The 27,304-nt window shown below is 41.8% G+C and overlaps 3 protein-coding genes across 7 annotated transcripts; 1 reads left to right on the top strand and 2 right to left on the bottom strand.

Moving 5' to 3' along the window:
* Window positions 1-5,277: 5,277 nt before the first annotated feature.
* LOC115752320 (E3 ubiquitin-protein ligase RMA1H1-like) lies at window positions 5,278-7,461 on the bottom strand. The gene is made up of 2 exons (XM_030690463.2): window positions 7,255-7,461; window positions 5,278-6,258 (listed from the first exon to the last, which is right to left on the bottom strand). Exon 2 carries the CDS (start codon window positions 6,221-6,223, stop codon window positions 5,450-5,452), a length of 774 nt encoding a protein of 257 aa, XP_030546323.1. The 5' UTR covers window positions 6,224-6,258; window positions 7,255-7,461; the 3' UTR covers window positions 5,278-5,449.
* An 8,262-nt stretch (window positions 7,462-15,723) lies between these two features.
* Window positions 15,724-21,922, bottom strand: LOC115752323 (thioredoxin M2, chloroplastic). 2 transcript variants are annotated; one of them, XM_030690466.2, is made up of 2 exons: window positions 21,357-21,922; window positions 15,724-16,290 (listed from the first exon to the last, which is right to left on the bottom strand). In XM_030690466.2, exons 1-2 carry the CDS (start codon window positions 21,619-21,621, stop codon window positions 15,977-15,979), a joined length of 579 nt encoding a protein of 192 aa, XP_030546326.1. In that variant the 5' UTR covers window positions 21,622-21,922; the 3' UTR covers window positions 15,724-15,976. The 2 variants fall into 2 exon arrangements, with proteins under 2 accessions (XP_030546326.1, XP_030546327.1); XM_030690467.1 differs by lacking the exon at window positions 21,357-21,922 and adding an exon at window positions 20,617-20,634.
* A 1,109-nt stretch (window positions 21,923-23,031) lies between these two features.
* On the top strand, window positions 23,032-26,510 carry LOC115752318. 4 transcript variants are annotated; one of them, XR_007196775.1, is made up of 9 exons: window positions 23,032-23,454; window positions 24,088-24,228; window positions 24,350-24,442; window positions 24,526-24,652; window positions 25,025-25,119; window positions 25,253-25,348; window positions 25,584-25,666; window positions 25,812-26,085; window positions 26,300-26,510. XR_007196775.1 is itself a non-coding variant. In XM_030690460.2 (8 exons), the coding sequence occupies exons 1-8, from the start codon at window positions 23,113-23,115 to the stop codon at window positions 26,029-26,031; spliced, it is 1,197 nt and encodes a 398-aa protein (XP_030546320.1). In that variant the 5' UTR covers window positions 23,032-23,112; the 3' UTR covers window positions 26,032-26,510. The 4 variants fall into 4 exon arrangements, 2 of the variants coding, with proteins under 2 accessions (XP_030546320.1, XP_030546321.1); XR_004016726.2 differs by having other exon boundaries at window positions 26,201-26,510; XM_030690460.2 differs by having other exon boundaries at window positions 25,812-26,510.
* Window positions 26,511-27,304: the final 794 nt, after the last annotated feature.

Raw genomic sequence — 27,304 nt, 5'->3', positions numbered from 1 at the left:
TTCTATTTATGGGAAGCATACTCCTGTATAAGGGGCTTTGTCTCTGAGCTTGGTATTCTGTATTCCTTTTCTTCTTCTAGAAATTTTATTGCTTTTGATTGCCAAGAACATTCTGCAAATTCAACTCTGTCATAAAAGAACTAGGAAGAAGCCCGTGAGATGGTCTAACAAAATAGATAACCTGCCCATGGAATCCCTAAGTCTCTCACATGTCTCCCGTGCTCTGTCCCCCGAGGGTTTTTCTACGCTGGGCAATTCTTGTGTCATGTAGACCGGTTCTATGGATACACCCGAGAATTGGACTACAAGTGGGCAGTTCCCGGTTCTCATTTCGTGGAACCGACACTTGGTGAGTGGTTCCTAGTTCTAGACTAGGAAGTGCCCGCTCCGAAACCGATCACCCCTATTTGTCAATTGTTGGATGGTCGCGGATTGAGATTACTGAACACAAAACTTAATTGAAACTTGAAAGAATGTTTTATTTGGCCAAAAGGGAGAGCAACTTGATTTGAAGATTTCTCTCTCCCTTAGTTAAGATGAAAAGTTATCGCCGCTTCGGAGAATCATTTCGAACTTGAGGGAAGTGTGAACATATGAAGAATTCAAGATGCTGCAAGGCATTTAAGTAGATATACCCATTTTTAAGAGGAGTCTCAGCCTGCTGTCTCTCTTATCTCCCAACAGGTACAGCCTGACAGGAGTTGTAAACGTCCATCTGAATTAAACTAGTTTGCAGACACGGCTACAGATCGCCAATTGTTGATTGCTTGAGCGGATCCATCTTTTAAGGACTGTTATTAATTTTCGATAAGCCACTCCTCCGCTTCGACCGATGTTAATAGGCTCCGGCCGCCTCTACAACTCATCCAGTGGATAATATTTAACACATTCTTCGGCACGAATCTCATGTCCACCCACTCCATCCGATGGATTCGCCGGCACCAACTTCGAATGTAGATGCGGTTGACTCACGATTGTACTAATACCTGTATCTCACTTCTCAACGCCGGCCCCTACGTTGACTTCCTCATTGCCCTCGTCTATAAAATGCCTACAGACGTGGGAATCTTACACAGTAGGTTGAGAACATGGATTACTCGCAGAGAGTCAAGAAGGCCCTATGCTTTCTAATCGTTCTGATGATGCTACTGTCTTTCGAACGCCTAACCGAAGCCCGCCCCCTCTCTCAAGTCCCGGTCCCGATCTCAGGCAGCCGAAGCTCGCCGGAGATCCTGACTGGCTTGACAGCGCTCATTGCGATGCTTCCGAAGGGTCCATCCGTGCCTCCATCCGGGCCTAGTCCGGACATTAACTGAAGCCTGATCTGAGGATGGCGCATTGCTTCTATGTCGCCCAACAAGAAAAGCGGCTATAGCTTTTGCCTTAATTGTTTTGTTTTCTGCGAACCCCACGGCTTCATTGAAACGCGTTAGGTCCATATTTGTGTCGTGCAGTAACTGTGGCGCATTGCTTCTATGTTCCCGCTTGTTTTGAGTCTCTTGATTATACCAACAATCTATAGAACTTTTGTCATTCAGTTGAGCAAACTCGTGTAAACCTTCGATAATTCTTCGGCATCAGCTTCTATGCTTCAAACTTTTATCGTGATAATGCCGCAACTTATCACGCTATAAATAGACTTGGCATGTCTGTCGTTTTTCGGGAAAAAATTAAATAATGATCCGAAATGGACATTGTTTCAAATAAGAACGTGAAATGGCCGAATGTCTTAAATAAGAACTTTTGGCCATAGGACGAGCATGTAATTATTCCGGCCATTGGAGAAGGAGTATTTTAGTAAAATAAATCTAAGGCTTTTTTTTTTTTTAACTTTACTTTACTTTTCTTTTTCTTTGTTTTCTTTTTAAACCCTCCCTAGCCATTGCCGGTGTTGGGCGAGGGTTGCTCTTGCCTAGGTTGGGCGGGCGAGGGCAAGCCTCACCGTTGCTTGAGTCCGGCGGAGGGAAGATGGCAAAAGGCAAAAGAGAAAAGAAAAAGAAAAAGAAAAAGAAAAAAAGGAACAAAATCAAAAAAGTACATGATGAAAATGCCCTTCGGCCGATGAGGTCAGGCCTTCTTTGAGATTAATGTAGCTATTTCGAGCCCTTATTTGAAATAATATATAGTTTAGATCTTTATTTGTGACAATTTGGCTATTTCATGCTTTTTTTTTTTTTAACAATGTCCACTTTAAATATTTATTTGAAAAATTGTTGTCACTTTAGACCCTTATTTAGAGTTTTCCCTAATGTTTTGTCTAGGAAGTGTCGATACTCTCCGGAGCCTTCATGTCCCGCTGTATTGTGTTCGACATTCTCCAACACTCTCTAGTAAAAGATCGACATGTGGTCGGCGCTCCGGACACGCCTACACGCGAGTCCAAGATTTCAACATGCACATGGTTAATTCTAAGCATTTTAAATAAATTAGGAGTCAAAATGTAGATTATATTTAATTCATATATCCAGCCACCCAAAATTAATATACTCGGTTAGCAGAAAATAAATAGTAATCATGACTTCCTAACAGAAGAAGAAGAAGAAACTCACCGCCGACATATTTATATATACACGATAGTTTCTCATGTATAAATAAAAACATACATTTAGTACATAACTTGTCCTAACGTGTCGGAATTCTCTATTTTTTTAAAAAATAACGTGTTGCGTGTCACATGCCGATGTCGGTGCTACTTAGGTTTTTATGGTAGAACGGGTGGACGCTTATCTTGGACAAGGATATATTATAGTCCGGACATGGGCGGGATGTACAGGTGTGGTCCATCGTCTACAGCAAAGAGGATGTGTTGTTGCATCTTCATGGGAGGCAACGAGTGGAATAAATGTCAGTGTTGCAGAAAGAGTAAGTGAATACATGTGACAGGCCCATTTTGGTGGACCAACGGGATAAGATGTCTTCCCTGTCCGATAAAGTATCACTTGGGCTCTCGGTGCGACAGATTACATCGATTCCATATTGAAAATCTTACAATTTATCACGAAAATATAATTACATTTAAATTTTTTTGAAAAATGAAATCAAGTCGTAAAACTTATTAGGTTTGGTATGATCAAGTCCTTCAATTAACTCCGTCCAACTTGATAAACGGAAAATGCTAATAAGTTTTAGGACTTGATTGTACCAATTTGACGAGTTTTAAGACCTGATTATTACATTTTAAATTTTTTTTAGGACTTGATTATACTTTCTGAAAGTTTGATGACTCAATTCAACTATGATGACAAGCGTCAAAACTTCTGGTGCACTTATTCCTGTAAAACAAAAAAAAAAAAAATGGGTAGGGGCTCACACCGCTCCTGCTCGAAAAGCACAACCTCTCAAATGGTTCCGACATTCAGCTGTCTAAAGATTTATCGCGTATCTGATTTGTGTAGCTGGGAAACTCGTTTTGATGCTGAGATTATCTCTGCAAGAAACTTTTGGAAGGTTTCCTAAATTCATAAAGTCTCCATTCATTTCATGGTTAGTTTTTCTTTTTCTTTTTTGGGAGATTTGATCTAAAACTGTCTGGTATTACATGGTAACATCTCCGCATAAGAAACAACAAAGGGTACAATTTTGTTCTTCATATTTCCTTCATTTTTGAAGGCTTATACTCCGCGTGTTCCTTCGGCCGTGCGCGTCCTATGAGAATAACAATTAGGACACACAAGTTCCCGGTCTCTACTCTCTAGGGTTCGGCCTTGGCCACCGGTCGCGGGCCTATGGCACGTGTTCGGCTTCCTCGATCGCCGCATGCATCCAATCCAAAGCTGGCGACCCCGATAAAACCATGTTCGTGCGGCCATCGGTTCGCCAAGACACGAGATTTACGCCCCGAGTCTCGAGACACTGTCAAAAGAAAGTGGTGCTTGCTGGCCGGCCCAAACACTTCTTCTCGAAAGGTCGAGGCATCGCATGAACCGGTCGATAACGACGTACCCTTCCTTTGTTTGCCCCTTTCCGTTTTCACGGACTCGTGAGGGGGAAGATCTGCGTTGGGTTGGTAACATTGGAAAGAGGACACGCGAGGTGAGGTGAGGTCGTTCAACAAAGCTAGAAGCTTTAGCCATCAAAGCGAAACCATTACAGGAGGCGAAGTGCCAACTTTCTTCTGATTAAAACAGAAAAAAGAAAAAGGAGATGCTAAGTGAAAGAGAAGTTTCTTTTGCACTGCCAAGAGCGGAATGTCATTTCTTTGGCCCTCCTCCCGTGTCTTCTTTCTAGTCTTAGGAGTCAACAACAGTTTAATTAAATGAACGAAACCATATCAAATGACTTCCCCCCCCTCCCTCTCTGTCTCTGTGGAGGAAGCTTCCATAGTGGGGGCTCCTTGGCCACCGCCACCGGTGGCCCCTCCACCAGCTGCGGCCAACCATGTGCATTGAACACATTGAGAAAAAAAAAAAAAAAAACCCCCGCTTTTAATGTGACTTTGTTTATCTAGAAGGGTGATGGGCGACGACGAAGAAACGTGAAGATGACATTTTGCCTTGCGATGATGGTGAATGGCTTGATTACTACAGGTTCCATCACCAAAGGAAAAATCAAACTTGTAACCCCACCACCATCCTCTGGAGTACCAAAATTGTGGGGTTCTCCACACTTACTGTTTGGACATGAACGTGTGACAGTTTGAGGAGCGTCGTACAGGGCAAGACTTTAAAAGGCTTAAAAAGAGATCGGAGAAGAAATTTCCCGATATGATAGAGAAAAGTCCTATAAATTCTCTCTACATTCTCTCTTTCTGGAAAAGAAATACATTTAGAGACAATTTAAAGGCGGTAGTTGGGAAAGGTAGACCCCAGATCGGCTTTGGTCGATGACTACCTGGTAGTTTGGTATAGTAGTCTTTCGCGCCGGGAGTCATCCTGATAGCTTGCCCTAGATCCTCCATCAACAAGAGTTATTACCCTCTGAGTGGAATGGTCTCCCCTGATCATAACTCATAGTATCTCCCATCTGGACCACTTTCCTGAAATTCTTCCACACGGACACTTAGCATCTTCTCAGTTGAACCGTCCCAAAGAGAGGAGATCAAACACTTAACAACAAGCCAATATCGTCTTCCACGTAACACGAATCATCTCTTTTAATGGTCCAATCACCTACCTTTGATTAGCTAACAGTTGATCTATGTCTAGAATTGGTAGCATTGTCGAGTGTCAAACACTCCAAGGGCGTCTCTCTTTCTGTCGGTCGCTACAGGAGAGTTTTTTTCCTCTTCTTTTTGTAACACGTACATGGAATCTAGGCTCTGAAGATTGCCGAGCAACCTGATGAACAATGACCATTCACTCTGAACTGTAAAATTTTCCGTGTAAATTATATTGCAGCAGTAGAAATACAACTCTAACTTCTAATCCGTACCGCTGCGTCGGACTTCCCCTTTGAGATCCTCACAATTTTTACAGGTGTGACAAAGGAGAGTCGAAAATGGTCTACACGCTCAAAACAACAGTAGACACAAAATTATACAACAGAAGAGGAAAAAACATATTCTGCTCAAAGACTTGTCAGCCTGCATCACATGCCTCCTCACCCTGGGGCTGCTGCTCCCGGCGAGCTGATACGAGTTCGGGTAGGTGGTCATGTTTGTCATCGAGTTCCCAAACACCCTCGCATATACCATCTCGCCAAGCATCCCAATCATTGGGTCCACCGTACTCGTCGACGCACCACCTAGATTAATCGTAGGCGAGGCTGGGTAGTTACCAAGGTGGGACTGGTAGGATGTATGACCTTGATTGTGAACTCGCTGAACAGAACGGGGACTCGAAACAGCACCGAGAGATCTCGGGCTATCAACGCCGCAAGCAGGACCAAACGGTCTTTTCGGTATGACTATGCCGAGTTGCCGGGCCTTGCTTTTTGCTGATTTGGTAGATCCACCGCGGCCATAGAGCGGGACCAGAGTGGCCTGTGAAACCTCTGCTTTACAAACCGGACACTGCTGTGGTTGTGGTTCTTCATTTTCCATATTAGTACTCTGAACTTGAAGCCATTTGTAGATGCAAGGCCAACAGTAGAGATGACCACACAGGGTCACCACTGGATCCTGCACCATGTCAAGGCAGATATTGCACTCGAAGCCACCAGAGTGGTGATCATCTGAGTCGGCAGTAGCCGCTGCAAGGGACTTCCAGTTCTCAAAAGATGGCTTGCGTATTTCACAAGGGTTTTGTGATGCCATAGAATCTACAAAAGAGTGCTCTAGGGCCATCTTGCTTGTGCTGTGACCAAAGATTCCTTGCCTTCCTGGATCATATCAAAAGGATAAGGTCAGACGACCGAAAATCTAAATAAAAACTGAAAGTACGCACGACAAAGTGATCTTTATTCTTTTCTTCATCATCTCTGTTTGTTTTTCCCCAGGGAATCAGGTGAAATTTATGCACATGAACTTTCTGGCATAAGACTTCGTAAATCTAACTTATTTCTTTTAAACTTATGACGCAAAAACATATTAGGAGGGCGGTTTGCAGTATGCTCTCGCAATCACTCCTCGTGAAGGATAGAATCCATCCTTCAAGCATAAATTTTTATGCAAAAGCGTGTGAAGAGATTCTCGCACGCAGTTAGAACAGAGCCAGGTTTCACATCAGGGGACGTGTGAGCAATATTCTCCAGAGATCTGAGGGAGGTATGACGAACTCGGTCACCGCTCCCAGTTGTGATAAAAATATATATGGTAAATTGAAGAGGGTATCTATAATTATCGATTACCAACGAGGTATTCTAAGGATGCCAGGCAATTGAAATTGAGATCATCAAAAATCAATGCTTTGGCCTGAAAAGAAAGAAATGAATCCGCAAGATCTGGTTCATCATCGTTTCAGGGCCAGTTGCAGAGGAAGATGGAAGCGGACAACCGGACCATCTTCCTCTCTATATTATCTCTCGACGAGAAAAGAAGCGAAACAGAGCGAAAACCAAACTGCATATGGAGATTCCATACAACGCTATCACCATAATTTTTGAAAACCCAAGCCTAAAATCATCCATAAAGCCCTCTCGAGCCCTAGAATCGCCTAAAGATTCAGCTCATTGCCACCTCCTTCCCGTTCTTTCACACACACACACACACACACACACACACGGAGCTACAGGCGTCATCCCCGGACTCCCAACAAAGACCACGATCGGACGAGAGGAACAAGAACAAACAAATCGAAACCCATAATCACTCGCGACTTCCATCCACGTTTTCCTTCTCAAAGGACCAAAAAAGAGAGGAGGTAGCAAGTCACGTACCGAGAAATGCAAAAGAGCGAGCTCTCGGCGTGCGATCGCGACGTGCTCGACGCCCTTCCCCGTTCAGCCCGCGGTTCGAAGTTTCTCGACCGAGAGAGAGAGAGAGAGATTCAAATGTCGAAGCCTGTTCGCGTTGGCGAGAGAGCCTGCGAGCTTAGAGAGAGAGAGAGAGAGAGAGGCGATTCGGTGAGTGGTAACGGATGATGGAGATGACGAGAACGAACGCTATAATATATACACACACACACAAAGCGAGGACAGAGAAATTATACGGTGCGCGCGACTGCATCGTATCGATGTGCGGCTGCGTACTTACGCTGTGGCCCACAGCCTGTGGGTAACTGGGTACTTGGTAAGGCGACCGTAAACGGAGCGATGACTGCCATCCCTTGCACACGTGGCACGCGGACTGTGCACGTGTCGAACCGGCTATGGGAATCTGCCGTTTCGTGCCCTCTAATTAATTCGGATTATGAGTTGTTAATCATTAGCAATAGTTTCCTGTCTCGGAGATTTTTTATGGGGGGGAAATGTTATAATATTGGCGAACTAGGACGAATAGTTTGTGGTCGAAGTAACGGTGGTGGGCGGTTTAGGGTTCTCGCTTAGCAAAAGAGGCTTTCACACACTTAATCAAAAAAAAGAAAGAAAGGAAAAATTGCATTAACCTCCTCCTCCGAAGATTATCCCTTTTAACTTTGCATTGGGTAACTTAATCGTCCTTAACTTTGGGTCCGATCAGAACTTTGATTTATGTCTCTTGTTATCGATTGATATTAGAGACAGTTCTACCCCTTTCGTACGTATTCGGTTGATACATAGTTTCTCTACATTCGAACACCATGGGTTCAGCTTGGTTTTCCTGGACGTCATTACCAAATTTATCCTCTCTCTTTTCCCACACTCACCCTCGGTCACGCCTAAAGTTAGCCCTTGGTTTGGCAAGCTACTAAGCACTAGGTTGTGCGAATTTGTCAACATTGACGTGTAAAATTGAACTTCGCTTCAATTCCTACGGACTTTTGAGAAAATTAAGCTAAGTAGGTCAAGGCTTTCTTCACTTTCATTTTTTGCAAATTTTTTTTTTTTGGGCACGGGGCGGTTGGGAGTCCAAATGCAACAATTACTACGCTAATTGGCATCATTCGCGAAGCGATTTCTCCGCTCCACCGGTCGCTATAAATTCAAGAAGAGCCGATAAATCGAATAATATTCACTTTAGTATAATCAACACGTCACTTGATATGAACATTATTTAACAAGATTTTTCTCAGACACATTGCAATCCAATTGAAGATTAATAAATACAATTCATAATTATGAGTGCGTTTGTTTTACTGAAAAAATCATGATAAAACAACGCATTTTCTCATGGGGATTAGTTTTCACTTGTTGGGTGATTTAGGGAAAGTGATTTCTTATTGTCGGGAGGAAAAGTCGTTTCCTCCCGATTTGAACTAGTTGTTTTCAATCCATGGAAAGCATCTTTCTTAAAATCGATTAGTTTTTTTCCGCTGTCGAAACACCGGATTGCCGAAAAATAATTTTTCGGAAATAATTTTCCTTTACATAAACCAACCCTAAGTTATTTTTTGCCTTCGACTCCACACCATATATTTCCACACTATAATTCTGTCTTTCTTTCTATTTTTTTCGATGTAAGGGCATCATGAATCGATAACAAACAATGAGCAACCCATGGTTTGTGGTTGATGACCCTTTTTGACCCACTCCCTATTCCATTGATAAGCTCAACCGCACGTAAAAAAAAACATGGTGAGAATTTTCAATCTGATTTTTGCTGGATTAGGGACAATCTGCTGGCATGAGCTATTGAATAAATCCCCGTGGTTTTAGAACTCTTTTGAAGCCGTTAAAAGAAGGGGTGACTAGACATCTAATCTGAAGATGAGTCGGGTCAATTGCTTGTAAAGCAAGCCCCAAGGTTTCCAAATGTTGAATAACCGGATCCTAATCTTGAAAACCCCATAGTCAAACCGAAATAGACAAGTACTCGCATGACATATCAATCGAAGAAGCCGAATCGAATCGAATCGTCATTTGGTTGTTGATCCTCCTCCGAAGTAACATAAGCAAAAGGATCACGAGCTCGCTTGAGCACGATCCCGAACTGAATTCCATCTCGAGAAGGTACGTCAAGTAAGACGCGAGCTAAAATTGCAAGTGGCCCTAACATTTCCTAATTGCCTCTTTCTTTTGTTCCCCCCCTAGAACTAACGTTAAATAAAGGCGATAGTATGACATGTTCTTGAGGTAACAGTCTCTCGTGCCTATTTCATGGTAAGTAATCCTCTTGTGTTGGCAAATCACAGATGCTAAGCAAAAGCACGTGCCTTAACCCTCTATTCATTAGATATAATCAGTGTCATAATTTACAAACAATCTTCGAACTTTGATATCGCGAGACAAATCAACACTTCTTATAATCAATTCAAGCCTCATCAATCTCTCATTAACGAGATTTTTATATCGATTCCCTCGATTTTCGTTTCGCAAATCACTTTTGTCTGCAACCGACGGATAAATAATAGAGAGAAGATATATCACATTACGTCAATGATGATTTGAAAAAGATAGGATGCAATTGAAAAATCACTAGGGTTGATCGGTCAAGAAAGAACACCACTTCAAGATTGTCCTCGCTGGTGTTACAATACACATGATGTTCTTGTCATACAGAGAGAGATACGGACAATTCAAGTTATTTAAACGACATTATGCAAGTCTCCCCAAGCATCTCTCTCTCTCTCTCTCTCTTTCAGAAGCAAACCCATAATTTAATGCTTCAAATCAAAGTTTATGAAGCTGAGTGGTGGAGGGAAATTGCGAGCTTAGTCAACATGATAACTACACACTAACCGTCCACACCTTTATCGAGTCCTATTTGTAAGATTCCTTAAGATGTTTGTTAGGCCAATCTAGTGCAGTGGTTGGGATGAGGTGTTGATAGGACTTGTGCCCACGGATGAATTTGTAATCCTCGTGCTTCATGCTCGTGTACTGCAGATCATTTGTGAAACGTTTCCTAGGATTCGGCACACAAACTATCACAAAACAAAGCGTAAAAGACGAGAGAAGGAAATCGAGACGTCAGATTTATCATGGTTCGCCCTTAAATTAGAACTATATATAGTAAATGATTCAATTATAATTAGCATGTCGCACATCTCCGTTAATCATTCAATTATAAGCGAAAAAAAAAAATATAAATAGTATTAGCTATTCATGAGCCCAAACCCAAACTATAAATAAAATCCGAGCTCAAACTATAAAAACCCTACGGCGGCTCGGGAGCGCTGTCCTCACGACTCCTCTGGAGTGGCATCCTCGAGTTTTCTTGTCGATAGGGAGTATGAACTATACCCCAATAAAGTTGATGAAGTTTATAGATGACTATTTTTTCATGATAGCGGTCGACGTGATCTGCAGAAATCCTATTCGAATAGAAAATATCAAACGTAATTAATTTGGATCCTATTAATGAGTACTCCCATTAAATCTATCCAGCGTACCGACAAAAAAAATCCCAAAAAAAAAAAAGAATACCCTTGTGTTAACACACAAAAAAAAAAGTACTTTGGAAACCACAATTTCTTTGTGCCGATGTTCAACCAATATTCTTAAGGTAATCGGTAGCAACATCTTATTGTTACATCCGACTAAACCTATCAAAATAGTTCGTAAGCACGTTCCTTAATCCACATAGAAAAGATCTCATATATGAAAGTCGGAATTGTTATATGGGTTGATTATATTTAAAAAATGGACTATAAATATATTTAAATAAAATATGGGCGTTAAATAGATAAAAAAAAAAGCCATAAATGAGTTTACAACTTATTTAGAACCAATCCCAACTCTCTCTTCATTCTCTCCCGCGTGCTTACTTATTTCACATTTTCACCTCGATCGGCTTGGGTATGAATTGCTAGGTTTGCATTGAATGCAAAATGGGTCAAACGAGTTAACTAAATCTATTTTCTTTTTTTATCAAACTAAATCTATCAGAGGTTGGATTCTTTATGATTCGATTCGAATTCAATCCGATTCACCCCGTTTCGATCGGCCACATCTCGTTCTAGAACACACGACGGGGGAAACATGAAACGGCGGAGTCCCCGAGGGAATTGATCAATTAAAATCCGGTGTTTTTACGACAGGAGAACGTGGCTCCGTTAAAAGACGAGGAACGTGTGGGGCCAACAAGAGAGGCCTTCTAGAAAGAGAGGTATTAAATTTCCATCTTGGTCTCTTATCGAGGATTGACTTTCTAGAAGGTGAGTAGCCGCGAGTGGTGCGTTGGGTCGGGCAATTGGACGGTCCTTTTAACGCCGCTTTATCTTATCTTCTCCCCCCGGCCAAGTCCCTCTCGGTTTTCTCTTCCTTCTTGCATTGACGACGGAGCCCAACCAATGATTCAAAACGTGCAGCCACTTCTAGAATGTTCTTGCATGGATCCTTGTCTTCATGATTTAAGTTCTCCGACAAGTAAATAGCCCAAAAGAAGAAGAAGAAGATGAAGAAATCGAGAGATCGGAAGAGAAATGAAATAATAGCTCGTTTGATGTTAAATTGGATGACGAGTAACTCACTACTGATGTGTCGAGACGTACGTGTGGATCGTGTTGGAGAATCCCCACATCGAAAAATTAATGTGAGACCGAGCAGTTAATAATTGCGCATGCCACGCTCTCCCAATAAATGGATCATTATTTCTCCAGCTAACTCATGAATACCGGGCTTCATAGTCAAGATGAAGCCGCGGGAGCCGGTGACTCAGTAACGTGATGAGTCCGATTGTAACGTTTCTCGCACGGTCGCGAAACGGGTTGCGTAGAAATTTTTCTTTTCCCCCGACGTACGGGGAAAGCAACAGGATAATTTGAGGATATTCCCATATGATCAAAACGGGGCCCTTTGTTTTGCGATACGTTCCCCGATTCCAAAGGCCGAAAAGAAAGAGAAGAAAAGAACATAGGAGTTGGCTAACTTTTTCTTCACAGGCTCGATCGCGGGCACATCAAAGTTCAACCCGGTCCTTAGGCCGGTCCAAACGAAGTGCGTCTTGTCTTTCTTGTCGGGGAGCTGAGACTCCAGCTTTGGCGGGTGAACAGTCCGAGTTGATCGGTCCCGACGACTTTTAAGGATGTTTCACACTCTAGATAATGACCCCCTTCCCTCCCACCACCGCCACCACGCCACACCAATTAAATTAATTAGTGCAAATTCGCAATTAAGGTCAAAGGAGCGTTATTAGGCATTTCTAAAACAGCGGTCCCTCCAAATCATTCGGTACGTTTGTGCCTTTTATAAATTGAACAGCATTAAAAAAAAAAAAATGAATATGAAAGGAGCAAAAAAACTTAAGTTATCTCATCTCTTACCTCAATGACCACTTATATTATCTATCTCACTCTGCTCTTGAAGATACCCTATGTGCCGAAACTATCGATGTTTTTTTTTTTTTTTCTTCTCCGAAAACGTCCATATCGGACATCGTAAAATCCCACGCTCGCTCGGAACATTCAAAGTCAAAAGCCGCGAGGGAAGATGCCGGCACAAGTTTACGAGGACCGGCGACTTCGATTCGGAATCTCGGTTAGAGAAACGTGAACGTTACATGCCAATGTAGATGGTAGGAGGGTTGAAAACGTTACATGTCCGTTTTGGTGTTTCCCCAAGAACTCTCCTTCTTCTTTTTTTTTTTTTTTTGTTCTTGTGTTTGTTTTTTTTTTTTTTCTTTTTTTCCCCTCCTATAATTTTAGGTTTTAGGTTGGTAGGAACGAGCCAAAATAAAAAGTAAGGCCACCGCCCCGAGTGACCAATAATGGCAAAATTGGCAATGAGGGCTTCCATCATGGGATGCTCATCGTCCTTTACCGACCACTTGTTAACATTAATTATATTGATAGCTATTTTATATAATTGTGTTTTTATTTTTATTTTTTCCTTTCTTTTTTGCCTCTGGAATTTTTTCGGACAAAGTGCTTATCTCGTTTGATTGGTGATCCGTAGATTTGAGCAAACGCCGTCGTTCGACTTTTTTGCTCAAGAGGCCATACGTTGCACTCACCATCCTTTGAGGGGATCACCGAGTTTGACCCCCCAAATTATTGAAGACGATCATGCCTCGAAGCGGACAATAACAAGTTGATTTCTCAAGTTGGGTGTATCGAAAATCACGGCGTTCCTTCTTCGATTACTTAAAGAGGTGGTCCCCGAAAAGACTCAAACGTAAAAGATCGGTTGCCGTCTGACCACTTCTTGATAGGATGAGCTAAGGGAAAGATCGAGGGGCGTCGCCCTCTTCAGCGATCGGTCTTAGTTCTCGTGAATTTCATCGCTTCCCGATCGGATAGGAGCGTGAGTGTATTAGCTTTACAAGTTACAAATGTACGTTATGACATGATAAATGATGCGTAGTTCTACTTGGCAATTTTTGTTTGTTTGTTTGTTTGTTGGTGTTCTAGGCCTAGATGCTTGATGATGCACGGCTCTAGTTTGGTATAATCGGCCTCTAGTGGGTGCTCATTACCCGGCCGGCCACGTACCTTATCCAATTGAATAAATCAACCAATCAACGAGTAATTATTGATGTCATCCGATAAGCTATAAAGATGATAAAAAACCGATGAGGCCACATCAAATTGTCGGCTCCTGTGGCGAGGAAGATGCACCGTTTACTGATGTATCCCCAAGTTTAATAAATTCAAGGTCAACCTCCTCAGTTATGTAACAGAGCTACCAAATTTCGAAAAGGAGCTTATAAAAAAAAAAGGGAGCTCGAGATAAATTATGCCAATGCAGTTAAGGTGTGGCTTGTATATTAAGTAGCGGGTCTAACTAATGTCTGAATTTCCGCTATTGAGCTAAGCAAATCGCTTAAAAAAATGGCCCGTTCCGTCCACGCTTACCCGGATTACGGGTGGTTTCGAGTCGGATACGCGGGCTGCGCGTCGTCGGGAATTCGCGGGGAGAAAGGGAGATTGGCTGGAAGGAGGTGGGGGTGGGTGAAGCCCCGGAACGAAGAAGTCACGGATATAGAATGGCTTGGACAAGTACGCTGCTGCTGCTGAAACGCACGGAAGGATTAGGATCAAAACATACGGCGGTCCAATTTCGGGCGAGAAAGCCAGAAAGGATCAATGTTTTGCCAAGATCACATGTTGCGTGATGGACACGAGAAAAACGAAGGTCTGGGTGAAATAAGCCAGTCGGAATAAGATAAGATCATCCAAGCTGGCAAAAACGTTGGGGATCACTATTAGCTTTTTTGGATAAGGAAAGAGCGGGGGTGGGGACAATATTGTGGTCCCTGTGAACAAAAAAGGGTTGCCAAGGTTCACTAGAAGGTCAGAAGATTTCTCTCTGCTGCTGTCTGGTTCGCATCAAGCAATCAATCGATCTCAGGACATAGGCAGGCAGGGTCGTATCCTTGGATTGATTTTTTTTTTTTTTGGGGGGGGTTTTGGAAGGGCGGGGGGGACCTTCATGGTGCCCTCCTCGTCTCCTCCCTCTTGGGGTAGTTTGCAAAGTTGCGACATGCGACCATTCCACGTGTTTCGACAAGATGGAATCGACATCATTCGGCAATTCCCACGATGGGTCGTGGTAATTTTAGAGTGGGGAAAAGTGCTGATGAATCAATCCCACCATCAGAATTTTCTATTCCTCTCCAAGTCGCAGTGATTCTGTCCCACCACCTCTAAGTTACTCGAAAGTAGTCGCTTTCCTAATCATGGTTGTGCTGAGAAAAATTATTCAAAAAGTTTTAAAATTTACCACACTTTTATCAATTCAGTCTTAAATTTTATAATTTTATCAATTGAATTTTGAACTTTTTCACGTTTTACTAATTAAGTACATTTAATCAATTTTGACTATAAATTGATGACGTGAACACAGATAGTCATACATGAGACGAATGGCGTGAACATGGATAATTTCAACAATCTTTTTCGATTTTTTTATTTCTCTTTTCTTTTCTTTTTTGTGTTTTTTTCCCCCTTAATTTGGCCGACGAGCTAAATTAGTCATCCGGACTCAATTGGCAAAATATGAAAAAGTTTAGGACTTAATTGATAAAATTTAAAAAAACTTAGCACTAAATTGACAAAAGTGTAATAAGTTTATGACCTTTTACGGACAATTTTTCCACTTAGTATGCAGAATCCCTTAGAACAGCGCATTTTGGAGGATGTTGAAGGATCTATATGAGGATCACAGCATGAGGCATGAGTTCCTGTTCCTCAGTGTCCGCAGCTACAAAGTCCAATTTGAAATGGTGATCGTCAAATCAACTCAATCTAAGAAGGCCGTGATGAATCTGATCTAAAGAAGAGCTGGTCAGATATAGAAGTTCTAGATATTGGGGGAAAATTGCAAAGCAAAAGCCCTAGAAGAGCTGGGCAGGATGGGCCAGGAAGAGTCACTGCTGATGTGCATCAATTCAAACCGACACATTGACAAAAGGGCAAAGCTGTATCATTCATGCTCAGAACAGTTGAAAAGTACCCACCACCAAGCCATTGGCATCATGTCAAATTTCTTATTTTTCTTGGCTCTTTGTTGCTCCCCACACCAGACAGAAAAACATGATTGAATTCTAGTTAAGCACTAACACAGACAGATGGAAACTCTCCAAAATATCTTGCAAAGTAGCCAATTCACCTTTTACACACACACACACTATTGTTTGCTTTCACAAGAACTTCTCTATGCAGGTTGATAGGGTAGTTTTGGGCACTGCACCGATGACTGCGTCTTCCTTCTTGCCGTTGCTGAAGATCATGATCGTGGGTACGCTCCGGACTCCATAACGAGTCGCGATCCAACGGCTCTCGTCAGTGTTAAGCTTGAAGCACTTGAGCTTCCCAGCGTACTCGTCCGCTAGTTCTCCCACCACCGGATGGAGCATTCGGCAGGGCCCACACCATGGGGCCCAAAATTCAACCAGCACAGGCCCATCAGCCTTGAGAACGAGTGACTCCCATGTAGTATCTGTAACTGGAGGAACTGCAGGAAGCCAAGCAAACGAGTTACCGGCTGAAGATGATCAGAACCCTACAGACCAATTTAAGCAAAGAACTCAAATTTCTTATGAAAAAAGAAGAAAAAAGGGTTTATGCAGCTCAAAGATTTCAATATCAAAGAACACTATATAGATGAGAAAACTTATCCTCATAAGGATGATGTACTCTTCCATACAAAATGGGAATAAAAGATTCTAGGGGAAAAAGTCACTCATGCTTCTTCAAAATTCACATCTTGCCTGTACTGAAGTACTGGGTAGCGCCAGAAAATGCTGGCAGCAAGATTAATAAGTTCAGACAACTACTATATCTCGCGACATTATTTTGTCGAATTTATAAAACAAAGAAATTAATCCTCCACGAAAATAGATTGAGCGCAGATCCAGGTTCGGCCAAAAAAGAGGAAATAGAAAAACCTTAGATAATCATCAAAAGGAATAGCAACTTGAAACTTTTAAGTATACATCAACTAATATCGGAGTCAAATTTATTACTTGCTAGCATAAAAATGAACACCTACTGCAAGAAACAAGATCCATCTTTTTCTGTGCATAAGCTTGCATTACTAAGGAGTCAAATGTGGGTCAATGGGGCCAACAGCAAGAAAAAGTTGTCCTAGAGTCTAAATTCCGAACAATTTGATGAATAAATGAGGCAAATTTTATTAAACTACAATATAACAAACGTAGGTCCACTTTCTAGGACCCATTCTTTCTAGAATAAATCTTAAAGATCCTTGGCAATTCAATGGTGTGGTTGCAACAGACCCTTTTGACTAAATTCTAAACAGAAGGCCCATCAACATAAAGTGCTTTGACCTTTTAGTAAGGATCGCGCCAATTTGTAGACTCAGTTGTAGAATTCTAGAAGTATTGAAAAGCAGGAGGAACAAATTATACAAATCAAGAAACCAACTGAAGCAGAACTGAATCGCCACGACAAATCCTACACTCCACTTTCCATCAAGTACGAAAATAAAAAAGTTTACCTTTCCATAACACAATCTCTCTTATTTCAAATATTTCCGTTTACTCCCTTAAAAATTCGTCTTTCCCTGCTTTTGTGGTCCAACAAAAAACAGAGTATCCTAAATGACAAGCTAATTACATCAATACATACCACAAGAGTTGTTGATCTACGCAAGGCAAGTTATTTTCCAACATCATTCATAAGTGCTTCTACAGAAGAGTATCTTGAACATGAAGGAACAGGTGGGTGGGATGTGTCCACTTCTGATATATTAATTTTCCATTAACCAGCTTTTCAACCCTTTGATAGTGTCTACATCAAGAATTGCTTCCAGTGTGACTTGCATGAGGTTTTTGAGCAGCATGTGCATCAGCTGTATGATTTTAATGGTGTCATCTTAGTCCATGAATCAACCACGAACATGACTTCTAGATTAGGGTGAATTTTTTTTTTTTTTTTGGGGTAAATATGTGAGGGATTAGGGTGATGTCAAGATGGCACAATTCACTTAATTATTAATGACAGCACCATGATTCACTCTCGAGAATCTTAGCACCATCGCCAAGTGTGCAGGTGAAAATGAAGTGAAACAAGCAACTTGCCAATCCACTTTTTATTTTTTCAGGTAACTGCAAACCCACTTCTATCTTTACTGGTTTTTTCCCTTCTTTCAAGTTACTTCAAGTTATTAACCAAGCCCACATGCACCAAATACAACAAAACCTTTCCCCATTACTCAAAGAGGAAGACAAAAATGTAAAAGATGCTTGTTTGCAGCATATAATTGTATGTCTAATTGCTCTCATATTACCGTGTTATCCAGACTACAAATGTTAATGTCAGTCCAACATTTTCGGTCTGATCATGTTTGAAGATGAAATCTAATTATTTCAATATAATTTTCAACCGAAGTTCAAAAGAAAATTGAGCACACTATAAAGGCCTGAATTTATACTCTATTCGTCATGAACTACTGTTCATCATTAAGGACAGAACCAAGTCACTATCTCGACGCATTTGGGCAAGAACTTAGTATCGCTCCTTGAAAAGAGACATCACACAAACTCGTGATAGGAGTGGAAGGGCAGAAAACCCCAGCCAGCCAGCAATTACATTCAGTAAATAACTTAAAGTAGCATCCATTGCAAACTTATGTATTCATATATCCTAGTCCACAACTCCACATTCATAGAACTACCCACTACCCAGTAGTGTCCTCAGAGCAGCCACAGGCCCAGAAAGATGGAGCACTTTGACATTTCAGAAAGTTGTAAAAGGAAATGTGGTCAATGATTGCGGCACCGCAATAGCATTAGATTAACAAGTTGAACATGGACGAGGATCACCAGAGAAATTGCTGGCTCAGGGATCAAAATCTACTGACTACAAGTATGCGACTTAAGGAAGTACCTGGTCGAAAGATCAGTTTATTGTTCCAATAGTCCAAAACCTACCAAGAAACCTAAGGTCTCCTTCCGGCATTTCCAACAAATTTAGGCCAAAACTTGAAAATAATCTAGCTGAAGAGCATACTCTCAGAAAAGGTTTTAAAGGTAGATTCCAACAAAAGGACTTATCCAAAAACACAAACCTTAAACGATAGAGCAACCAAAACTAACATACATGAAGATTGGAAATTTTCCTCCATCCATCAGCCAAAAAAAACAAAAAAAAACCTAAGACTTTGTCAGTCACTTCCATCCAAACCATAGACAAGAATTATTGGAATATGCTTGAACGAAGAAAGCATAAAATCCAGAGAAAGTAAAAGGAGGATGCATCCACAAGTAGATACACATTTTCAGGGCATAACTTCCATTCCTATAAATAAGGCTAAAAAACAAGACTTAAGAGCAGCCTGATAACTTCAGGTGCTTAGGCCGACATAATGATCAGATAGGAGGTTGATCTCTCACGATTCCATTACTTCATCAACTAACAAAAACAGTAAGGAATGTGAATTTACATTTAACATTAACTGGAGTGACTGGAAAGAGCTCATGCCCATCATATAAAGTAAAAGTGGATACCTAAAACAATCGGGATTCTTCTTATCTTCTATTTTAGCAATTAGAAAACTTAATCTAGAACATAGAAGACTGTCATATACTTTGAGATGGAAACCAGGTACACTCTTTAAAAATACTTAGGGACCAATTAATCAGACTCAGCAAACAGGATGCTTGCAGTATATCGTATGGTAAACCTAAAAAGGTTTGGAGGAAAGCCTATCCTATATCAACTAAAGAAAGTTTGCAGGAGTATCAACGACTCGTCAATTGTCACCAAACACCCTCATTCGCATTAACAACAAGTGCTTCTAGTGGCAAGTATGGGATTTAATGATCTCGAGATGCACATCTTCCATTGATGGAACCGAAGAAAACGAGCAAACTTTAAATGTAAAATCGTGTCTAATAGGAGTGGGCAATCACATGAACAAACATTTAGTTGACCAATGATTAAAATTCACTGTTCAAGCAGGTAAAAGGTGTTCCAAGTGCACAGGGACATTCTTCCCTCGTCAAACATTAACTTAATGATGATCATTAGCCAGTCTGCTAGCATATTCATTGATCCAAGTCATGAAGATCAGTATTCATGCATTACATATATACAGATTTCTGGGGTAATGCGTTTGAAAGAAGATGGCATCATTTCGTGATAATGCCAAACATAGAAGCGATTAGTATCAAAGCAAATGCATCCCATTGTTGATACTCTAGTCATCTTCCCATTGTGCAGAATCTGGGAAACTTTGAAATGAAAAAGAGCATTTAGAGGAGATCTTAAGATAATTTGAGGTTCTGGGAGCAAAGTAAATGAGTCTTGAACGAAGGTGCTGACTAATCCAAATTCTCCGCAAGACTGCTAGTCCAAATGTCAAACTTGAGCATGAAATTACATTTTTCAAAGTGCTACCCAAGCAAAACATGTTTATTAGCATATGCCAGCGATAAGCTGATATTCCAACGCAATCCAAATAAGCCGTTGCGTCAACTATTGGAGTTTCTCTAGCTCCCAGCAAGAACACTTTCGAGGAGAAAGAACTATTGGAGTTTCTCTAGCTCAGTTCTCAATGGATGCGAACTGAGCTATAGGCTCTAAAAAGAAGTACACAAATCCAAGAAATCGATCTATTCTGCTTACATCAGATCATACACTACATGATAGTGCAGGTCAAGGGTAATTCTCTAAATCATACATAAGCAATTCCAAAACTTTCCACAACAATTCAGTGCTAGGTAAAAAGTATAGAGTCGAACAACATGTAGACTATCAGAAAAAGTCAATCTGCAGCAGGATTTGTGTAATTAAATTTGCTTACATTCCCGCTAACCTTAGTGCAGGATATTAGCATAGACACAGGTCTCTTTGCCATTTTCTCAAGTCTCCCACTCAAATGCGAACTTAGGTGCATTTGTTTTATTGAAAACTTCATGATAAAAGAAAATATTTTCCATGAAAATCATTTTTAAGGAAAATGATCGGTTTTCATTTGTTTGGTGGCTTAGGAAAGTGATTTCCTTCTTGCCAGAAGGGGAAGCCGTTTTCCCTCAATCTAAACTTGCTGTTTTCAGCTCATGATAAACGTTTTCTGTAGATCAATTAGTTTTCCGGCATCAAAACACTGAAAAGTCGGAAAAACAATTTTCTGGAAATAGTTCGCTTTCAAACAAACGGATCCTTAAAACGATTATATTTTGATGACGAAACGACCAAACTATAAAACATATGGCATTTCTATCACTTGTCAATTTTTTGTTATCTAGACTTAACTGCATACTCTCTCTCTCTAAGCATAGAGTGAGAAAAGACTCTAAGCATATAACCTCCCGAATACTCCAACATATCGGAAACTTCAGAAGTTAGAGAATATATATATATAGATAGAACTTCACTTCGATATCCACTATGAAGGAAAATAAAAAGTCCCCATCAATCTGCACAATCTAAACCACATCGTTTTGTAGTTCTAAATTCGCGAGTGCATGACGAACTATTTCGGCAAAACTCCTCGCCAAATTCGACGATCAACCAAACACAAAAGAAGGAAGAGAAAAAAAAAAAAAAACTCACGGTCGAGAGCAGTGCCCTGAGCTTCGCACACAATCCGTCCATTTCGAGAGCAGCAAGAAGCTCTCGAGCTCTTCGAATTCGACGAAGCCAGCGATCGCGACTGAATCTTCAACCCCACGAATCCCGGCAAGGCGCCGGCTTTCCGCCGCGAGGGAAGGGAAATCGCCGCGGGAGACGACGCCATTGCCGCCGGGCGGCGGAGGGAAGGGCGAACGTTAGGCGAGGAGAGAGCGACCGACTCGTGCATAGCCGCCATCGAAGACATGAGAATGATCGTTTCACCTACAGAGCGAGATATCCCCACGAGGGAGTGCGACTATATATGGGGATGTGGGGCAACGGAACGAGGGATACGAGAAAGTTAGCTGAGCGGTGTGTAACTGTATGAGCTGGTGAAGGAAAGACTGAGGAGGGAGATGGAGATGGAGATGGAGATGGAGAAGAGGAGATATTTCGGTGGAGACCTGGAGATGGAAGGCGGCGAAGAAGAAGAAAGACAAGACAGTGAAGCATGGGAGGTTGACGGAAACAAGGAAAGTTAGATGGACTCGAATGGGCGGAAGTTGCCATTGTTGTAGTTTGTCGCTCAGCCGTCGAGGTGTTCAAAATGGCCAGCAACCCGGAAAACCAGACCGGTTCGGCACGGTTTGGACCGATTTTCCTCGACCTGAAGAACGGCCAGAAAATAGGCTTAGCTAGGTAATTTGCAAACTTGGCTAAGCTCAAATTGGTCCCGAGTCGAACCACGGATGACTATTCCGTCTTGGCAAGTGATCCTTCAATTAGGCAGGACCAACCTATTGGACTCAAAGAAAACTGCACCCGATAAGTCACTTGATTAAGTCTGAATTTGTCGCGAGTTGAACCATGGGTGATCATTCGGTCTCGACAAGTGACATGGAAAAAAAGAAATTTGGCCCGGATAAATTTGGGGCAAGTCTAACATTTTGTGAGATTTTCATTATCCGCTGAGCGAGTTTCTGCGGATTGTACCAATTTGATTTACTTCTCAGATTTACTTGTTTTGTGGATTTTTTTTTTTAATTTTGAAGTGATGTACCTCTCTTTGATATGAAATGAAGTTCTTTCTTTCGATAAAAAAAAAAAAGGAAAAAATTTCCATAAATTGGATCATAAATTATTCTGAAATTCCCACTTAAACGGGTTGTTCGATCGTTTGGCTGCTATTATTTGGATACCGTGCCACTTCATTAGCCCGCTTTCGAGTTTTTCCTCGAATCGAGCCATTTAAAGTCTGTAAATCATTTTCCACGGTCTGTTGAGATGTCTCGAGACGACAAAAGATCGCCGACGAGTCTCGTGTCCGCCGATCTTCTCCAGTGGGATGGTTGCTTCCATTGCCGTCGACACCATGATTGTCTTTGCCGTTCACCATAACAGTTCGAATTTTCGGAAAAACCGATCCTAACCATTAACGCAGTAGAACCCGATTGATAAACACATACAGCTCGGTTCCTAGCAAGCACCAAGGCACAGCACACTCACACGGCAAATTATGTGTCACTAATCCAAAAAGAGAAAAGTGCATATTTGAATGTAAGTCCTTGCTTTGTAGAATTTTTTTTCACGACATTTTTACCTGGAGGTTATTTTCGGCGGTAAAACAGTAACTCGGGGCGACCTAATTCATCTCAGCGCTCGGCAGAATTACTCCCAATTCGCCTCACTGAAATGAACGGACCGACCTCTAAATTAAAATATATATGCTGCAGAGGAGACCTGAAAAAAGAGAAGAATGCTTCGTCCTTGGAGAACCTTTCCGCTCAGATGCCCATCCTCTGCAACCGCACATTGCACATTCTTCTGCTTCGTCGAGAGCCGCATGGATGCTAAAGCCAGAACCTTCCCTGGCGATGGCAATACCCTTTCGAGCTCCGCCTCTCGCGCGCCTCCGAGGCAAGTCCACGTGAGCGGCGAAGCCGCAGAGGACGGTCCCATCTCGCTGCAAGAATGGCGGGGATGGGGATGCGTGTCCCCAGTGCCCACCATGGTCACCGAAGTCATCGAGGACCTGAAACTCTTGGAGGAAGACGCGGACGCCCCCATGAGTTTTGGTGGCACTGGTGGTAAACTCCAGGTATACTCTGTTGCTTGTCGACGGACTCTTTCGTGATTCTTGACTGATTAATTAATTGGGTCTTCACGGGGCGTGTTGGACTTGTTTGCCCTCTTTATCTGTTACGGTAGACTTGGCTGAATTTGACACCGCTTGTGGTTTCTCAGTATAAGCAATTGGAAAGTAGGAAGTTTTGTGCGAGTCTTCCTGGGAACAATCTCACTGATGTTGCTGTCACTCTAATGCTTGTGTTTATGGGAAGCTTGGCCGTTCAGCTATATAAGACAAGGATGCGATTGGTCTTGCGTTGTGCCTTTACGTAGAATAGATTTTTATTCTAATGAAAGAAGTGACTAGGGGAGGTTTTAGAGTTTGGTGAAGCTCAGGACGTTTGGAACTGCATAAGAAGATCAGTCTCCTTCCGATGTCTACACGCGTCTGGGGATGCTCTTGAAATCATGCTGAGACTATTGCTCTTCAAGACTGAAAAAAAAAAAAAAAAAACAAATGTTATAACAAAAGCATGCGTGCGAGCTCTAATGTGATGGTTTTTCCAAACTAAACGATGAAATTCTGCTACTTTAATAGTTTGGATTGAGAATCAGTGTCTCTAATTGCTATGCATTCGCTTCGTCAATATTACTTGTTCTTCAGGGCGAGTTCAAAGTGGAAGAGGACAAGAAGCACAGAGCAAAATATCAGGCTTTAGGTGACTCTGAGAAAAAACTTCAATTCTTTGCTGCCCGACAAATAGCATGCCGTTTGCTTGGAAGCAGGAATTATCTTTGCCAAAAGGTACTAGGCTACTTTGCAAGGATAGGTCTTCTCCATAATAACATTTTTCTTCCCTCTACCAATGCATCAAATATGTTCCATCTTGAGATATGTTACAATTTGCTGTCCCATTGTTTTGCAGTGCTGGCTTCCTATGGACGATTGTATGTGTTCTAAAGTACTTCCCTGTTCTATGTGGCATGGTATGCGTTTCTGGGTGTATATGCATCCCAAGGTATTAATCCTTCGTCATTTATGGTATATCATACATATACATTGATGCGTCGGCCTCTGTTAGCGTGTCTAGTCCTTTTACAGGACTTTCTGAGACAAAACAACACTGGGAAGTTGCTATGGCAATTGTTTGGAGTCGAAGCAGCAACTTTGTGCCTCTTTGGAATTGCTGAAGACGAAGAGATCATGTGGAATACTTTCAGACTCGCAGGTTCCATCAATTTCTATCTCTTGTGACTTATCGCTTCGCAGGTTTCTCAGTGCAGTATTGCAGCAACCTGAAAATCTTGAAGGGTCAATGTTTGGAAATATTGCGAGTTTAATAAGTTTCTTGAGTTGATCGGAGTCAAGTTCATATTGGAAATGCACTTCCGTTTTACAATCCAAGCCTCCCTTCAACCTTTGTGTTTGCCTTTTTGGGTGAAATAAACTGGTTTTCAGTTTGAGAGAGTCTTTATATATCGGGAGAGAGGCAAATAGGCTATTTGCTGTTGCTTTAGATTTAGATATTAGAGATCTTTGAGTCATTATATTTCATTTTGTTGTATCCTTGGGACCTGACATGTAATATTATTAATATCAGGGAAGAGTAAGGTTTGGTGCCTCTATCCCAATAAGAGTGCACTGACTGAATCTGTACAGGAGACATTCAGCAGGGCAAAATTCCAGTCACAGAGGGTAGTGCTTCTTCAAAATTGACATGGCCATCTTGTGCCAGTAGCAATACACGAATCTTTATTTCTTTCTTGTTGTCCTTGTCTCTTGATTACAATAGCTTCAGATGTAAATTCCTCTTTTATATCTTCTCCAGGCTTCCATTGCTGAGAGAAATGAAGATGGAATTTTGAATTTTGTTCTAATTGATGGTACATGGAGTAATTCTGCTGCAATGTTCCGGCGTTTAAAGGTTATACTGGGTGGCAGATCCATTTTATCTCCTCTGATTTATGGTTGACACTCAACAAAGCATACTTCTCGCCATGTAGTAATATGTCTTTGTCACCTATGGGTAGTCAGTGCTGTCGGCTTTGACCCTTTGAACAGGATTTACAGTTTTGCATTATCGAGACAACCTAGCAGTTGATGCTTGGTCGCGATTAATGAGTTTATTCTGACATGAACTTATATTTTCGAACCTGAAGGAGCAAGCAAAGATGGTTTGGGGGGAAGACGATCTTCCTTGTATATCTCTCGCTACTGGTGCATCTGCAATGCACAAGCTCAGGTGATATGAACGGCTAGAACTTCCCTTCTCTTGATTCTTTCTGCTGCTTGTAGGATTCCTCCATAAAAACCTTGAACTTTCTCTCCTCTTCATCTTAGAGCACCTAAAACCGCTCTTAAGCTCAATCACTTCTGTCTGATTTTAGGCCACAGCCTTCATGGGATCGCACCTGCACAGCTGCTGCAGCCATTGGCCTCATGTCGGAGCTACAAGCGATAACAGAGTTTAGCTCCTACAGTTTGGATAAGCAGGCTGAATCAGTGGAATATGCCTTGCAAGTGTTGTTAGAAGCACTCACAGCTCGACGCCTTCGAATGGGCAGGTCCATCACCCGTAAAGTGAGGCACACCATTAATATCTGCTAGTATCCAACTAACAAGTAATCATGGAGTAACGGGAGGAAGCTTCAAACTCATGAGGTAATCTCATGTTTGACTCATGTTTGGAAACTTAAAAGGCAAGGAACATAGATTGAACATGTCTTTTGCATATTACTGAATGAAATTTTCTTCTGTCCTGATTGTGGATCCATAGGCTGACTACTCATGTCAGCATGCTATAGTCATGTTTTAGACCAAGTTATGCCAGGGCCCAGCACTCACAACCATATACTTTGTCAAACGTATGAAATAGGGATTTTCTGGAAAAAGCATGTCGATTTTGGCTTTAAGATGTTGTCATGAGTAATGTTCTGGTTCTTTGGTTCTATTTGTACTCTGGATAGTCTCATGGTTGTTGTGCTTAAAGCCACCTTCCCTGTTGTCATGTCGGCCTGAAAGGCCTAAAGGGCTCGTATTTGTTTGCCATCCAATTCAAGCTGTGGTACACCTCTATTTCAATTCTTTGTCACCTTCTTGTGCTTGCATCGTTTTTATTACGATAAGAGAAATGCTAGACTTACTAAACTGGTTTATAAAATTGGTATTCTAAGTGATGTGTCATACCGCGAGTGGCACTCTAAACAAGTGATTCATATTCAAGAGCCAATCATAGTCTGACACATCACTTTGTAAATCAATTTTACAAACCTTAAAGAATCTTCTGTCTCTAAACACCATTTCCCTCCCCCACCCACCCCTCCACACAGCTCCCCCCACCCCCCAAAAAAAAAAAAAAAAAAAAATTTCCGTCTCCTCCTGAGAGCTGCTTGATTATGAAATTGGCCAAGGGGGTTTTGCTTGGCATCGTTCCCTCATTTGGTGAGATGCACCGTCTCCTACGAAGATCCAACACGGGAAACACATATTGAAGTGAGATAAAGGTTGGATGTTGCTTTTATAATTTTGATGGGGTTGGCGATCTCAACACCTCCCTCAGTTGTCACTCTGCAGTTCTCCATCTAATTATTCCCAGCTGGATGACTATGTTCATTGGTTGTGGGACGGAAAATCAGAGTATGTTGGCCAATTTCATTGCACTGACTTCTTCCATGTTGGATCTTTTTCGAGATTTGAGCTAAGTGGCTATCACAAAAAAACATGGATCGTCAGGTGTGTGGCCGGGCGGGCGGGCGAGATTAGTGGATTCAGTGTCATTTTGTTGTCAAGGGACTGGGTCAACCAACAGAGGATCGCTTGGCCAAATGGTCAGAGGATTAATTAGACAGCACACTTTATCGTCGACAGTTGACCGGTGGAG

This window comes from Rhodamnia argentea, chromosome 10 (genome assembly GCF_020921035.1).
Source record: "Rhodamnia argentea isolate NSW1041297 chromosome 10, ASM2092103v1, whole genome shotgun sequence".
Classification (NCBI taxonomy): domain Eukaryota; kingdom Viridiplantae; phylum Streptophyta; class Magnoliopsida; order Myrtales; family Myrtaceae; genus Rhodamnia; species Rhodamnia argentea.
This window is presented reverse-complemented; position numbering and strand designations above follow the sequence as displayed.

Coding starts and splice junctions, on each gene's coding strand:
- LOC115752320 (XM_030690463.2), bottom strand. CDS start 6,223: ATGGCCCTAGAGCACTCTTTTGTAGATTCTATGGCATCACAAAACCCT.
- LOC115752323 (XM_030690466.2), bottom strand. CDS start 21,621: ATGTCTTCGATGGCGGCTATGCACGAGTCGGTCGCTCTCTCCTCGCCT. Junction 16,291..21,356: donor TCAGGGCACTGCTCTCGACC/GTGAGTTTTTTT, acceptor GGCTTCCTGCAG/TTCCTCCAGTTACAGATACT.
- LOC115752318 (XM_030690460.2), top strand. CDS start 23,113: ATGCTTCGTCCTTGGAGAACCTTTCCGCTCAGATGCCCATCCTCTGCA. Junction 23,455..24,087: donor GCACTGGTGGTAAACTCCAG/GTATACTCTGTT, acceptor CTTGTTCTTCAG/GGCGAGTTCAAAGTGGAAGA. Junction 25,349..25,583: donor CAATGTTCCGGCGTTTAAAG/GTTATACTGGGT, acceptor TCGAACCTGAAG/GAGCAAGCAAAGATGGTTTG.